Here is a 16,198-nt window from a genome sequence, read left to right on the forward strand (position 1 = left end):
GCACCAAGAGCCATGTTCTGTGACCCATGGCAGCTGGCATTTGAGCAGTCTGAGGGGCTTGTGATTGAAGCAAAAAAAGCAGAATTCCAGTGGTATCTTAAAAGATTTATCAACATTTATTCCACTTATGAGCTTTTGTATGTCAGAGCTCGCTTCCTTAATTACATTTGCCTTGTTATGTCACGGAATGTTACAGAAGATGGGGAAAGGAAGGACTTGAGCAAAGAGAGGCTGCTGTCATAGATCAAACATGATTCTCTAAAACCTGAAGCTGAACCTCTTTATTTCTATCATATCTGAGGAAGTCACTGTTGATGACTGATACACAGAAGCTCGTAGTGGACTAAACATTGCGTCTTAAAGGGGACTTCTATTTTGCTATGCTATAAGATGACTAACACAGCTACCCTGCTGGAATCTTGATTGAAAAGCAAGGATTGTGTGACACAGAGATAGTTTCCCCTTTTCCTTGGCAAGGGTTCAGAATTCTGGTTCTGTGGATTACCTTTTTCAAAAAATGATAGATGTGACTAAATGTTTGCTAGCTTACCTCAAATTGCTAAGCTTCAGAGGACACCCCCCACCAAAATTTTAAAAATCAAATATCAAGTGGCCTAGGTATATTATTTTGCTTGTATACACATTAACCTTCATGATAGTGTAATTTAAATAATATTTTTTCAGTGGTCAGGCCCGGTTTTAATCCTGCGCTGCTGTTTGTCTTCTTCCTCAGGGGAGCACGTTTTGTCTTTTGCAGCCTGTGTGGGAAATGAGGAGATTGTTCGGTTACTGATTGAAAATGGAGCTGATATCAGGGCTCAGGATTCTCTAGGTAAGAGTTTGGTAGGCAGCAGGTGGATCCTTTTGGGGCCAAACAGGACTTCTCTTTAATTATGTGAGGCGGCTATTCTAAGCAGCCTTTTCTGCAGTAGGAAGGCAATATGGCAACAGTGGCATTTTTGAGGTGAAATAGATATATAAAAGCTTTTTTATCTACGATCCTAGCTATAAGCCAGAAGAAAATTCTTTTTACACCATCCCCTGTCTGTTAATCATCCAATTAAAGAAAGTTTAGCATGACAAAGTGGTTGGGCTATTAAACTGAGATACATTCGCATGTTGCTGACCTATCAATATAAGTGCGTTATTGAAAGAAGTGAGAACTAACTTGCAATTTAATAAACAAAAGCTACCCCTCCTTGTTAGAAAGGAAGGCTCTCTTCCCTATTTTTTTTGTTAATCTTGTCATAAAATAACGTACCAGAAACAAATCAGACTCTAAAATAAGGCTCATATTTTCAGTCTCACTAATTAAAAATTATCCCCCTTTCTAAAAAGTTCAGTGATTTCATCAACAGAAACCTCAGGCAGTTAATAGAAAATTAAGTCTAGCAGGGCTAGTCTAGATATAGCCTCCAAAGGCTATTTTGGTCTTAGAAGGCTATAAATCTTTTAGGATTGCTCTGTAAATAAAACTTCAGTATATTAAACAAACTCGGTGTGTCCATGTAAAGCACCATCTAATTGCAGCCAACTCATAGCAAGAACCCCATTGGGTTTTCAAGGCAAGAGACAGAGGTGGTTTGCTTTTCCTTCTCTGCAGCATCCCTAGACTTTCTTGGTGGTCTCCTCTCCAAGTACTAAGCAGGGCCAACCCTACTTAGCAGCCAAGATTTGACCAGATCGTGCTAGCCCAGACCATCCAAGTAAAGGCAAACAAACTCAATAGGAACTATTAAATTGGCACCATTTCATTCTTCATTTCACTATGTTGATTTCTGTGTTGGATTCATCCACAGGTAACACGATACTTCACATTATGGTTCTTCAACCCAACCGGACTTTTGCCTGCCAAATGTACAACCTGCTACTCTCCTTTGATAAGCGAGTGGGAGGTTTGGCACCCTTGGACTCAATCCCAAACAACAAAGGCCTTACTCCGTTTAAACTGGCTGGTGTTGAGGGCAACTCTGTGGTGAGTGTATGACTCAGTTGAGGAGGAGAAAACTTGTCCGCAGGAAACTTCAGCAAATGGGGGTCAGCACAAGAGATTCTCTGAAGCAGCAGAAAATGGCAGGCGGCAGAGAAACAAAAGTGAGAGTTAAAATCAGATGGGAAAAATAATATGTTTCCTGATCTCCTTTTAGCAAGTAGGAAACATTTTGAAAGTTTTTTTAAAAAGATTGCTAGTTTAGCATGTCTAAATAAAACATTTTGAGGCTGAAAGAAAGGGTTTTCAAAATGTTTTTGGGAAAAACCTGTGCAGAAATCCTGCTTGAAATGTTTCCTTTACCTTCCTCAAGATGTTTTAATAGTGTTGTGTGGAAAAAGCCATTATTACTTGGGATACAAAGATCTACTGCAGGCCCATACAGTAAGGCCGTTTCCGCATGGGCAATGAATGGCAGCCTGGAGACGGTAAAAACGCCGTCTCCAGGCCACCATTCGCACAGGGGGCGCAGCTGCATCGCCGCCCGCCCGTCGTGGAGCCGGCGTTTCCCCAGAGCGCTTGGAAGCGCTCTTTTTGGGGAAACGCCGCCTCGAAGCCGCTGCCGAGCGAACGGCAGCGGCTTCGCGACGCCTCCCCCACCCGGCACTTACCTTGTCCCCGGGCCTCCGGCGTGTCGCCGAGGCCTGGGGACACGCCCCCCTGCCCTGCGCCGCTGGAGCAGGCACGCAGGGCCAGGGGGCGTGTCCCCAGGCCTCGGCGACGCGCCGGAGGCCCGGGGACATGCCGGGTCGGCCGGGCGCCGGCGCTCCGCGGCGCCGGCTGCCCGGCTGTTTCCAGGACCATCCATGCGGACGGTCCCAGCGTCGTCGGGTCGGCGTCGTAAACGCCGACCCGGCCGCTTCCGCCTTCGTGCAGAAACGGCCTAAGACTTCTGCCTTTTTTACTTTGAATAGTGAATCCTTGTGCCAGATTGTGGAGCGTTTGGGAATGTCCCCTCAGTTTCCAGTTCTGGTTGGCCATGTGGTGTGGTGGGCGGAGCAGGGTGGGGTTTGAGAAACCCAAGAAGAAGAAGAGTTGGTTTTTATACCCAGCTTTTCTCTACCTCAAGGAGTTTCAAAGCTTGTGATCACAGTAAACCCCTTGTTAGGTTGATGGGACTGAGAGAGTTCTAAGAGAACTGTGACTGATCCAAAGTCACCCAGCCGCTCTTAACTACTACACCACAATGCCTCCCAAAGCCCTTGCATACAAGGAATGACTTGTGTAGGTCTTTGGATCTACCCATTATCAAAACCCTGAAATAGAGTTCAGATAAAACTCCCTTGATCACTGCAGTACTCTGCAAGTTGCTTAGTCAATAGCTGAGAAAAGTGTGGACCCATTGATTTTTTTTATAGTTGTACAATATCCTTTTTAAAAATATGTATTTTAAAAACAGCCCATTGCTTTGAACAATATAGTAACCTTCATTAAATAATGAAATGAAGTCAGCAGATATTATTCTGCTCCCATTCAGGTGAAAAAGAGAATGCAAATACAGAGGCAAACATTGTTTGGAGAGGGCACATATGCAGGCAGAGGAGTTGTGTTTCTGTAATTAAAGTTCTATATTATAGGTTTGACATTTTCCTTTGGGAATGTTTTTTCTTTGAAAAAGCAAACCTGCATTGTTGGCTCTGGAAGCAAGTGGGACCTCTTGTGCGGAGTCAGAATGGAGGTATAGACTTTTCAAAACTAGTACATTTGAGCGGTGCACAGACTCCTTGAAACATTTGTAATCCACCTGGTACAGATTTTTATGTATTAGTGATGAATGGGAGCCTTAGTATTTTGGTTTTTCCATGCCCAGTTTTGTCAACATGTATGAAAAGAAGTTTGGAATGACTTCTTGTACCCAGTTCCCCACTTCCGGCATGAGTCAGCCTTTGGAAACATTTTGGAGTTTTGAAATTTTCACCAAGGTTCTGACATAGAACCAACTGGTAAATTATGCTAGTAAATTCTGGAACGGAATCTTGTGGAGAGTTTGATATGACCAGTTTCTCCTCTTTTTCTTCTTCAGATGTTCCAACACCTTTTGCAGAAGCGGAAGCACACCTTATGGTCTTTTGGGCCCGTTACCACCATTCTCTATGATCTCACAGAAATTGATTCCTGGGGTGAAGACCAGCCTTTTCTAGAGCTTGTTGTATCAACGAAGAGAAGAGAGGTACTGTGGAATTCTGATCGTTCTTTCTGGTCTGTATGGAAAAATGACTGTTGGTACTATTGAAAGATGAATCTGACCGTTGTTCTTAGTTGTGGATGTGATACATAAGGTTTTCGGGTTTCTTGGCCAGCAGGAAGAAGCAAAAAGGTGGCGAGATTCCATAATGAAATGTGCATCATGAAGATTTTAGTCTTATGGAATACAGTGAAAGAATGTAAAGAGCTAAATAGAAGGTTGCTAATTCATAGTGTAATGCTTATGAGCTGTGGACTGTAATCTGGAGAACCAGGCTCAATTCCCCACTCCTCCACAGGAAGCCTGCTGAGTGACCTTGGGCCAGTCACAGTTCTCTCAGAACTCTCTCAGCCCCACCTGTCTCACAGGGTGTCTGTTGTGGGGAGAGGGAGGGGCTGTGATCATAAGTCGCTTTGAGACTCCTTAAGGATAGTGGAGAAAAAAACAATTCTTCTAATGCTTCAGATGGTGGTACAGCCAATTCATCTAAGCAGATTTTTACCTTTTCTGTTTTTCTCCGTGAAAATATCATATTTCTGACTTTTGAGCGTTGAAAAGTTTAGTCAATTTGTGTTAGAGATTTTTTTTTCCAGAATGTAAACGTAGTTTTAGAAAAGCCAAATCACTGTTCTTGGCATGCACTCACAATTCTTTGTTCAAAACAAAATAAAATGGCATGTGTGCCCAAGTGTATTTTGGCCTTTTAGCATATTTCCTGAGACACAGTAGAAGAAGAAAAAGAAGAGTTTGGATTTATATCCCCCCTTTCTCTCCTGTAGGAGACTCAAAGGGGCTTACAATCTCCTTGCCCTTCCCCCCTCACAACAAACACCCTGTGTAGGTAGGTGGGGCTGAGAGAGCTCTGAGAAGCTGTGACTAGCCCAAGGTCACCCAGCTGGCGTGTATGGGAGTGTACAGGCTAATCTGAATTCCCCAGATAAGCCTCCTCAGCTCAAGCGGCACAGCTGGGAATCAAACCCGGTTCCTCCAGATTAGATACATGAGCTCTTAACCTCCTACGCCACTGCTGCTCCAACAGTAGCCGTGTTGGTTGTGATATGATGGGTCTTTTCAACTTCTGGTGACCACATAGAGTTTCCAAGGCAAGAGACGAGCTGAGGTGGTTTGCCATTGCCCACTTCTGCATAGCGACTCCGGACTTCTTTGGTGATTTCCCACCCAAGTGCTAACAAGGCTGATCTGGCTTCACTTCTGACATCGGACAAGATCAAGCTATCCTGGACCATCTTTTTCTGGGCAGGTCACCATAGCAAAGTCCAAAACTTCCTTCAAATGAAAAGCATCCTTCTGAAAGGCATCAGGTCACTTTAAGGTTCAGGTCTTTGAGATTCAAGTCATTCCAGACTCCAAGTGCTGCACAAAAAAACGTTTGGTCATTATAGGAGAAACCTCCACATGGCAGCCCTCACCCTGTGGCAAACTGGTCATATTCACTCTCTGGCTTGCAATACTAATTGGGAAGGGCAGGGCACTATATTTACTTTGCAGTGCACTGCTTGGCAAAGTTCCCAAAAGCCAAATCCAATACCTAGAGAGATAGGTCCTTGGAATGTAGAAATTCTGTTTTGCTTGCATAGCCAACAGTTATTGAATAGGCCTTGTAACTGAAATGAATCAATAAAATACTTTATGATGAAGGAAGTTCCCCGCAGCAGGTCCCAGCTTCAGTCCCTGCCTTCAGATCTTAAATTTGGCCTCTAATGTTTGGAAATAGTATTGCAAGATTGCAAACCCAGGAAGAATATCCAGTGATTCTAAATTTCTGACTACTGAATTATGTAAAATTGTTTCTGGGGAATAATAAAATTGGAAGCAGTTTTTCAAAGTCCTTGCAAAGTCTCCGTCAGAATAGTCTTTGCAAATTGTACTTTTTTCTGTCTGCAAGGAGCCATATAATTTTCATGGTTAAATTACGAGGTAGTGATCTTCTCATCCCTTGTAAAGAGACCGAACTCTTTCACCTTCACGTCATGAATGGCACAATATCTTTCAATCTCCTGGCAAGACAAACAGGTTGCTAGTCAACACCCTTGTTGACTCCGCTATCTTTTGCTTATGTTCCTTGACAGCCATCACCTTAAACTCCATCACTTCTTTATTACATGGGAAATTCTGCACCTGAAATACTGCCCTCCACTCCGTAGATGGCTTTTCAGTAGGCGTTGTTTGCATTTATGGTTTTAACATATGATGCCTGACATCGTAGCCTATTTCTCTCAACCTCTTTGAACCATCATAAACATTAGAAATGCGTCCAGCTCTGCTTTTGAATTTATAGCTGCTTTTTTCCCCCACTGGTCATGGTTGGAGGCACATTTCCACAAGAAATGGCTCCATCCAAATACTACTGCTGGGTTGCACACTCCATCTTCTTTTCCTTTGTGGGGAGAGGGGTAGGCAAATTGTAGTCATTGTCAAATGTATCTGTCTCTCTTTTTTAAACCTTTTGCTTTAGAGTCTATTATATTTTCCAGTACCAAATTAAAATTTTTAGAAACGTAGGCAATGAAAAAGAGAACAGTTGAAAGAGTAAACAAAAATTAAAGGGTACAGGAAGAGAAAGAAATTAAAACACTTTTCAATGCAGAATTTGTGTTTGAAAGCAAGAATTTGAAAGCAAGTCCTAGATTTGAAAAGACCTAAAAGTACTGATTTCTAGCATGGTTCCCCTTATTTCCTGGAACCCAGTTTCTTCTTCCTCAAAGCAGAGAACCAATCTGAACGTTCCTCTGCCTCATTGAAGCAAAAGGGGCTTCAGAAGAATCCAGGAGGCATCACCTTTGAGTCTCTAGGTGCATGCGTATACATTCAGATTCAGGGCTTCCCTTGTCCTCACCCCCCGATATCTCTTCATTGGAAGTCTATAGTTCAGCTGCAATCGGTGCTGCTGTTCATGCTTCCTGGGGGCTACTTCCTCCATTTTTTTAAAAAAAACCCAGGTGATCAGCGCTCCTGAGAAGGGGTGGCTGAGGATGCCACTCTTCAAGTGGCGCCTAGAGTATGCCCTAGCTGACCCACCACAGATATGTCTCTGCCTCTGAGAATCATTCATTTTGAAACAGCTGCCTCCATCATAGGAACATAGCTTGGAACCTCCAAGCATTTTGAGACAACCTCCCAATAGCAACCATTTGTGCCTGTTCTGTGGCAGCCATTTTGTGTGGTACCTACAACCCTTTCCTAAAGTTCTAAAAGTGACCACAGGCTGAACAAGATCAGGGATCCCTGATGTAAAGAATAATGAAATCTGCTGGCAGTATGTTCAGAACAGATGAAAGACAATACTGTTTCACGCTAGGCAATAATTAACACTATGTGCTAAACTGCCACAGAGCAGATTATACCAGAAATTCAGATTCTGAACAGAGAAACTGATAATTTCTTGGATGATAGGACTACCTATGGCTAACAGCCACAATATCTAAATGGGATCTCTATTCTTATAGTCACTATATCTCTAAATGTCAATTGCATGATGGGATGATGACACTAATGGGGGCCCTTGGCCTGTGGACCATTTTGGCCTCTGGTTGACCACTGATGTTCAATGGATATTAATGTTGAGGAACTTAAGATAGCATGGCTGTGATTCTATTCAAGGGTAGAGGGAGAAACCCCACTGTTTGCTGCAGTCTTGGTGTCCTGTAGTTAATTATTTCAGTGGGATTTAAGGAATGACAGATTAAAGTGGTAAAATTTATTTTCTGGTCCCAATTTAGGACTATGAGAATGTTCACAGTATGACTGGAATGTTCACAGTAAATTCATTTTAGTTTAATTCAGAGATTGCACCAAAGTATAGTTTGTACTATCACTGTTGGTGCTTTATTGGCATTATATTTCAAACCACGGTTGGAGTTTCCAAATGTAGACAGTGTGGCTTAGATTTGCTTGTTTACTTTCATTTTCCACCCTGTCAGCTTCCCAAGTTTCTTTTCATCTCCACGATTCAGTAATTGTATGATGGCTATAACTCTAGTCGGTTTTCAATTTGGGCATTTCAGATTATAGTTGGCAGAGCTGATGATATGTGAATCCACTTCAAACTATTAGAAGGTCAATTGCAAATTAAGGTTTGTTGATTTAGACATCAAGTCAAACCAGAACACTAATCTTCTTCATTCTGGTTTGGCAGGATGCCTAAATCAAACCAAATGGTTCAAGTTTATTATTCTGTCCTAGTTTCCTGTAGTTAAACAGTGGCCAAGAATAAGATAAACTAGGTAATGATCTACAATAATTGATCTTTGACAGCAGTGTGTCAAAATTATCCAATAGCAGCTCCAGTAATAATATGAGAACTAGAATATGTGACCCCGCCCCAGATTTACCCCAGAAATTTAATTCTGTCACCAACTGTGCTAGGGAGAGAAAAATCTTAAATGGATTCCGCACAGCATATTTATAATGAGTAGCAGTCGTCATAAATGAATTTGTTTTGCAATAATAAAAAAGGAAAACAAGTTCATTCATAATGATTGCAATTGGAATGAGCCGTAGAGAAATAAATCTTTCCCTTTGTTAACTACCTGTTCTCTGTTAGGATTCAGTTAGCAATCACAGTTCAAACCTTTTGAAAAGAACAGCTAGTTCCAGCCTTTCCAAACTTCTGACAAGTGGTGACATACCTTTTCTGAATTAAAGTGAGATACTCTCTGAGAATAAGTACGAATCACAGTTCTGGGCATGCCTTTGTATTAGATGGGGGCTGGATCAGAGTGGTAAACTATGTACGGATTCCTCTGTAGGCAGGTTCCTGCTCATCTCAGCAGAAAGTGTTTCAACCAAAGTAGTGTCTGGAAGAAATAATAAGATACTTTAAACACAGTTCTTGCAGACACTGGGAAAGGGAAAAAATCAAGAGAGATTGTTGATCTTCTGGGTATTTCTTCGCTGTGTGTTAAAGCGGAGACTACAAGTTATCCAGCCTTAATTCTGAAGAGGGTTTTTGGGCTACATGGGACCGGTTTAGTCATGCACTAGAACAATAGGTACAGAACTGGGTGGAAAGAAAATGTTCCACATCTCTGAATCCTGCTGAGGCCATATTGAAGGAGCATTTGGCAGAAAGTTCTGCACAAAAATTGCAAAGCAAAGAGGACATATGGAGAACAGGTTATGCACTTAAGCATCATTTCAGCTGGTTGTACTATTGGTTTCATGGCACAGGTAGAGGGGTACTGTGTGAAAATTCTGGCAGGCAGTTTCAAATTCAAGGAACAGTAAGGCAGAAATGCTGGTGTGCACCCTAAATGTGCCCTGTGGACTGCCTTTGGGTTGCACTTGCAAGCACGTGTTTATGGGAGATTTATGACTCCTTGAATGCATGCTTTTGAAAGCACATATTTTTAAAGATCTGAATGCTTTCCCTCCTAAGAATTTCAGCCTTGTGGGCATCTACTTTGATTTATATATGTTCATTTTACCCTCCCTTGAAAAGCCATGGAGAACATCTGGCAAAAATATGGCATTTCTTGGTCTCAGTTCTGAATAGGTTAACTCTGTCCGTCTCTCTGTTGCAGGCCCGTCAAATCTTAGACATGACCCCGGTGAAGGAGCTCGTGAGCCTGAAATGGAATACCTATGGCCGCCCGTACTTCTGTTTCCTGGGTTTATTTTACATCCTCTACATGATCTGCTTTACCATGTGCTGCTCTTACAGACCTCTGAAAGAGCGCCCAGACAACCAAACAGATGATCGGGACAGCACCATCTTGGTCCAGAAAACACTAGAGGTGTGTTGAGTTACAGGCTTCACCTGCAGTAAGAGGTCTCTTGGTGAACATACAAGTGCCGCAGATTGAGCAGGGAATGAAGTGGTAGAGCCCTCTTCAAGCTGCAGTCGAGGATCACGTGCATCTTCGCTTGATCAGCTCCTTGCACAGGGAGAAAAATTCTTTCCTTGGCCTTGATGCCTAAGTTTTCTATGTACAGGGAATTCCTCCCACCCCCCACCCCCCAAAAATAGAGAAGCATTCAGTGATAAGACTGTCCATCTGACAGTGCTGCCAGGCACAGTCTATTTGCAAAAAAAGAAGGACAGTGTAATAGTTCTTAACAAGAAATCCAACAGATGCATCACCTTAGCTAATAAAACACAAATTCTCCAGTGTTAACAGCATATTTTAAAATAGAGCAACAGAAATAGAAGCTGATCTTTGTCTATAAAACAATTAATATTACAATACAGATTCTATGTGCAACCCAAAAAATAACCTAGAAGTTCTTACGAATTACTTTCAGTGAGTGATCAAAAATGCTGTACTTCAAAGTGTAAGCGGTGCTCTGGAACAGGGAAAACATCTGGAAAACATCTCTTAAATGTACTGCAGGCATCTTCACTGTGGCAGCAATCCTGCTCATTATCTTCTAGAGCAGGGGTCTGCAACCTGTGGCTCTCCAGATGTCCATGGACTACAATTGGCCATTCTGGCAGGGGCTGATGGGATTTGCAGTCCATGGACATCTGGAGAGCCACAGGTTGCAGACCCCTGCTCTAGAAGATAATGAGCAGGATTGCTGCCACAGTGAAGATGCCTGCAGTACATTTAAGAGATGTTTTCCAGTAGTCTGGATAATTATTTGCCTTGGAATAAACCTTCACAGGCTTCTTGCTCTTTTTCTATGGCATATAATGTTAATAACAATCGATAAAAAGCATAATATAAAATACATTTCTGATTATTGACTGAAAGTCATTCATAAGAACCTCTAAGATTTTTGGGGGGTTGCATATAGAATCTGTACTGTGGTATTAGTTGTTTTATAGCCAAAGATCAGCTTCTATTTCTGTTGCTCTATTTCAAAATATTATGCTATAAACATTGGAGAATTTGTTTGCGTTTTATTAGATAAGAAGCTGCATCTGTTGGATTTCTTGATCAGAGCCGGGGGCAGTGTGACAACTAGTGGGAGAATTGAAGGGGGAATGGGCAACAACCAGGAAGAAAAAGTAAAAAAAAGAAGAAGTAAGATTGCATCTACGTGCAGGAAGTTCTTCCTATAGAGTTCCTGGCAATTCCCACAATGACCAGAAAGGACAAATGATGGCTCTTGGAAATGCTGGAACTCCATGGTCTTATCTACAGTTCACTTTATCTGCTGTTTGTGTGAACTAATTTGAGGTATTTTAATTAATTTGTTTAAAATATTTGCATGGCTGTCTTTCCCTTGACTGCCCTGGAACCCCAGGTGACTATGTCAAAAGATCTTGAGATCTCTAGGAAGTCTTGTGCCAGCTTTCCCAGGTCTATTCCCCCACCCCCTTCCTCTGTCCATCTGTTTGCTCACCAATGAGTGATTGTTTTTCCTATTTTTAGGAATCGTATGTGACATGTGATGATTATCTCAGGCTTGTGGGGGAGCTGATCACTGTGATAGGAGCCCTGGCCATTTTGCTGCTTGAGGTAAGGAGTGTCAATAAAACCGAACAGACAAATCTTCTTTCATTTAAGTTGATGACACTCTGGAAGCTCCATCTGCCATTTCAGACAGTGTTGAACAAACATGCTTTTCTAAAAAAACAACAACATTAGAGTCCACGGTTAGCTTCACTGCCAGGCCTTCCTCCAGAAGTACATGGGAATTGTTTTGAGGAGAATTTTGTTTTAGAGATCCCTCTCCTAAAATTTCAGGCTAGGAACATTCTGGCTAGAAGCTGAAACAGGTTTAGAAATTGGCTGTGTCAGGTAGGCAGACCCATCATGACGGGATATAGCCAACTGCTTGTACCCTGCCACTGTTCAGGCAGGTTTGAAGCCTTCCTGTAGTCCAGTTAAGTGGCTTCAACAGAAGAGGCTCAGATCTTAAAGGCGCTTCCTATGAGTTTTCCTGTGAGAGATGATTTCCAGATCCTCTGGTGCTAGGGGAACACCTCAGACTGGGCTGAGGGGAACTACAGGATAAAAGCCATCATCAATGTAGCTTGAACTGTGGAAAGTTTATACCTCCCCCAAATCCTTAAGGTGCTACTGACGTTGGATCTAGATGTTCTAATGTAAACCAATATAACTGCCCACTGAAACAGTCATCAGTTAGGGATCATAGGATGGAGGGCATGTAATAGATGCTAAGTTACTATCATTTTTTAATTATTAAAATATGTTCCTGCCTTGTTCTGCTTTGCCTTCTGTTAGTGATATGCAACTCTCGTGTAGTACTTTCAGTTATTCTTACAACAACCCTGTAAGGAAGAGCAGTATCCACCTCCTCATATGGCAGTTGAGGATCTTACAGCGGGGTTAGGATGCATTTCTGAAGGCCCCCTAATGAGCTTATGGATGAGGGGAAATTTGAACCCAAATCTTCCCAGATCACTGCTTATATCACCTTTCATATATGTAAAGTGTATCCTGCTCACAGTTATAATCTTAGCCTCTCGTAGGTACTTAAAAATATGTTTCAAAACTTGTGCTAGCAGACAGTCTTCCCTCGGACTCCATCCCTATCATATTCCAGGGGTCCCACAAACATACCGTGTTTCCCCGAATATAAGACAGTGTCTTATATTAATTTTTGCTCCCAAAGATGTGCCATGTCTTATTTTCAGGGGATGTCTTATTTTTCCTGTGTTCTGTTCGTCGGGCATGCTTCCAAACAAAAACTTTGCTATGTCTTACTTTCGGGGGATGCCTTATATTTGGCACTTCAGCAAAACCTCTACTATGTCTTATTTTTCAGGGATGTCTTATATTAGGGGAAACAGGGTAGTTATCTAAAATTGCATTGTTTGTTTGGCCACATGCTATGAAATCAATCAGTATTGCGATTCTGCAATAATATTATTTCTCTAACGAGCACAAAATACCGTTCTAGCCAGACAGTCCTCCAGATGAGCTTGCAGGGAATTTGGCAGCTTTACAGTGACATAAGAACCTTTTCATGTCATGCATCCTGAATTATGCTTTCCTCCTAGATTCCAGATGTTCTAAGAGTTGGAGTCACAAAGTATTTTGGACAAACCATCCTGGGTGGACCTTTCCACATCATCATGTAAGTCTGTCTCTGGATTCTCAGAACCTTCTTCTTGAGCTGCTTCTTTGCAAGTCTTGTTGAAGAGCAAATTGAGGGGGGGTGGGGGGTGGCGGAGAGGCAGCATGAGCAAATTATTTGAGGAATTTCAAGGAAACACCAAAAAGCTTCATAAAGACCCGTAGAAAGAAGAAAAGTGGGGGAGCGGAGGGTCAACAAATGTGAAGAAATAGTTTATTTGAAATGATCCAAACATGTTTTAAATGTGACTATCTGTGTGGTACCGTTTGGCTTTTGTCAGAAAAGGGAAATTACTATACCCAGTTTCTTTCTCTTTGAGGGTTGATTCACACATTACAGAGTCCTTATGTTCCTCAGCATACATGATATAGGAGCTCCATGCTCAAAATTTAATTCCTGGTGCATATGGACCAGATTCCTGATTCATGTGGAGCAGATTTGGGTTAAGATGTAGCACATACAGAGAGTGGATTTAAACCTTCCACTCCCTGCACCATTTCCTGACCTAAGATGCCCCTGCGATGCTGCAGTTTGCTTCATTGGGAAATTTATGTATAGCCCAGGGGTAGAACCTCGCGGCTCTGACAGTCTAGGGTCTGATTACAGCATCAAGCCTCTGTCAGCATAGCCAATTAGGCCATGCTGGTAGGGGCTTGGATAGGGAATTGTAGTTCCTGAACATCTGAGAGCTGCAGGATCCCTACCCTTGTATAGCCAATCAGTACATGGAAGATTCCCCAGAGCCCCCTAGGACCAGTTCAGGAAATCAGAACCAGGGAGGAAGGGATGAAGCCCTCACCTGAGTGCTAGCAGTCCCAATCCGGATTGGGCCTGGAGAACTGAGTTCTGGAGGGGGGCGTGTCCCCAGGCCTCGGCGACGCGCCGGAGGCCCGGGGACAAGGTGAGTGCCGGGTGGGGGAGGCGGCGTGAAGCCGCTGCCGTTCGCTCGGCAGCGGCTTCACTGCGGCGTTTCCCCAAAAAGAGCGCTGGGAAGCACTCTGGGGAAACGCCGGCTTCAGGCCGGGAGGGCGGCGCGAGGGCGGCGCGGCTGCGTTGCAGCTGCGCCCCCCGTGCGAATGGCGGCCTGGAGACGGCGTTTTTACCGTCTCCAGGTCACCATTCATTGCCCGTGCGGAAACGGCCTAGGTTTCCTCTTCTCCAACAACCTGTCATGGCTACCTTGCAAGAAAGCTGCTTCTAACACCCTCCTTGCTATAGCTCATTTTTTCTATGCTAAAGGCAATTCTTTTGTACCAGCAGCGCTTAAAATTTTTAATGCTAAGACTGAAGCGAAGTTGCTTCATGGGATGCCTATTGGGCTACAAACAGCTGACAAAGCATTGAACTCAGTCCAATCTAATTTTTTTCCATAAAATCATGCGACTACCTTACTGCGCTCCTTTGCCTAGAATTAGGGCAGACCTTATTTGCTTATAAGATGTGGCTGAGAAGGTTTAAATTTTGGCTCCGCCTGCATTTGTACCCAAAGAACACTCATCGGTATATTTACTTCTGAGACCTAGGCCAACCCATGGTTCTCTGTAGTTGAAAGCAAGATGGAATCGCTCGGAGTATCATTAGATTCCCTCTATCTTTTAATCATACAACCTTCTAAGACAAAAACTTCTGGAGAAAGATTGGTCTGATTTGATCATATCTGCTATGAGTGCAGATGGGATGCTCACTGCATCTTTCCCAATCAGCCAGATAGATTAGAATGGAGGACCTATCTCTCCACTTTTCTATCCTTAATGGAGTTCACTAATAAATACTCCTCTTATTAGATTAGAAATTACAAACAACTGTATATTTTCTTTCTCTGTCTTCTTTATATACAGAGAGAGAGAGAGAGAGAGAAGAAGAAGAAGAAGAAGAAGAAGAAGAAGAAGAAGAAGAAGAAGAAGAAGAAAAAGAGGAGGAGGAGGAGGAGGAGGAGGAGTTTGGATTTATATCCCCCCTTTCTCTCCTGCAGGAGACTCAAAGGGGCTTGCAATCTCCTTGCCCTTTCCCCCCTCACAACAAATACCCTGTGAGATGGGTTGGGCTGAGAGAGCTCTGAAAAGCTGTGACTAGCCCAAGGTCACCCAGCTGCCGTGTGTGGGAGTGTACAGGCTAATCTGAATTCCCCAGGCCTCCACAACTCAAGCGGCAGAGCTGGGAATCAAACCCTGTTCCTCCAGATCAGAGTGCACCTGCTTTTAGCCACTGCTCTTAGACACTACGCCACTGCTGCTCTATCTTTGTATCTATCTTTGTATCTATCGTATTTGGTCACATTATGAGAAGACAAGAGTCACTGGAAAGGATAATAATGAAGGAAGCAGGAAAAGAGGGAGCTCCAATAAAGGAAGCCACAGACATCAATTTGCAAGACCTGAGCAAGGCCGTTGTGATAGGACATTTTGGAGGTGATCAATTTACAAGTTGGAATTGACTTAATGGCACACACACAAAGAAATCCCCTCTCCTCTTTTTCTACCCATCATTAATGAATGTGTAATTTTGATATATGCTGAGCTCTTGACATAACAAACTGGGAAATTTCTGGGGGGAAAATAAGATAGAATGACTCAATCTAAATCAGGCTTAAAACAGGCTGTTTAAGAGACCTTTGTCAGATAGATCCCAGGTTCTTTGTAACAGGCAGAGTGAGCATATCATGTTTGGTGATTTTGACTGCCCATGAGCTCAACTTTGGATCTCCTTGATTCTCCAGTTGGCCTCAGGCAGTTGCTGAACCACCCTGAGTCTGCATAGTAGCTTCTGTGATCTAGTTTCACCTCTTCTTGTCTTGCATGTCTGGACAGTTAACTCTCCTTTTAGTCCACCTGGCTGGCCACAGAGAGGCCACTGTTGACACCAAGTCTGTGGAAGAGAGTAAATCTCCTATTCAGGAGAGCCAGCAAGGTGTAGTGGCTAAGAGTCATGGATTCTAATCTAGAGAACTGGGTTTGATTCCCCACTCCTCCACATGAGTGGTGGACATTAACCTGGTGAGCCGTGTTTGGTTC

General features: G+C 43.0%; 1 protein-coding gene across 1 annotated transcript in view; it reads left to right on the plus strand.

Moving 5' to 3' along the window:
* The window catches only part of LOC125437167 (transient receptor potential cation channel subfamily V member 6-like), a 30,144-nt gene extending 16,953 nt beyond the window's left edge, over window positions 1-13,191 (plus strand). Inside the window, exons 5-10 of the mRNA XM_048504572.1 lie at window positions 734-832; window positions 1,800-1,975; window positions 4,014-4,160; window positions 9,719-9,931; window positions 11,516-11,602; window positions 13,111-13,191. Coding sequence (XP_048360529.1) covers window positions 734-832; window positions 1,800-1,975; window positions 4,014-4,160; window positions 9,719-9,931; window positions 11,516-11,602; window positions 13,111-13,191 — 803 coding nt within the window. The remainder of the gene's footprint in view (window positions 1-733; window positions 833-1,799; window positions 1,976-4,013; window positions 4,161-9,718; window positions 9,932-11,515; window positions 11,603-13,110) is intronic.
* Window positions 13,192-16,198: the final 3,007 nt, after the last annotated feature.

This window comes from Sphaerodactylus townsendi, linkage group LG07, assembly GCF_021028975.2.
Source record: "Sphaerodactylus townsendi isolate TG3544 linkage group LG07, MPM_Stown_v2.3, whole genome shotgun sequence".
NCBI lineage: Eukaryota > Metazoa > Chordata > Lepidosauria > Squamata > Sphaerodactylidae > Sphaerodactylus > Sphaerodactylus townsendi.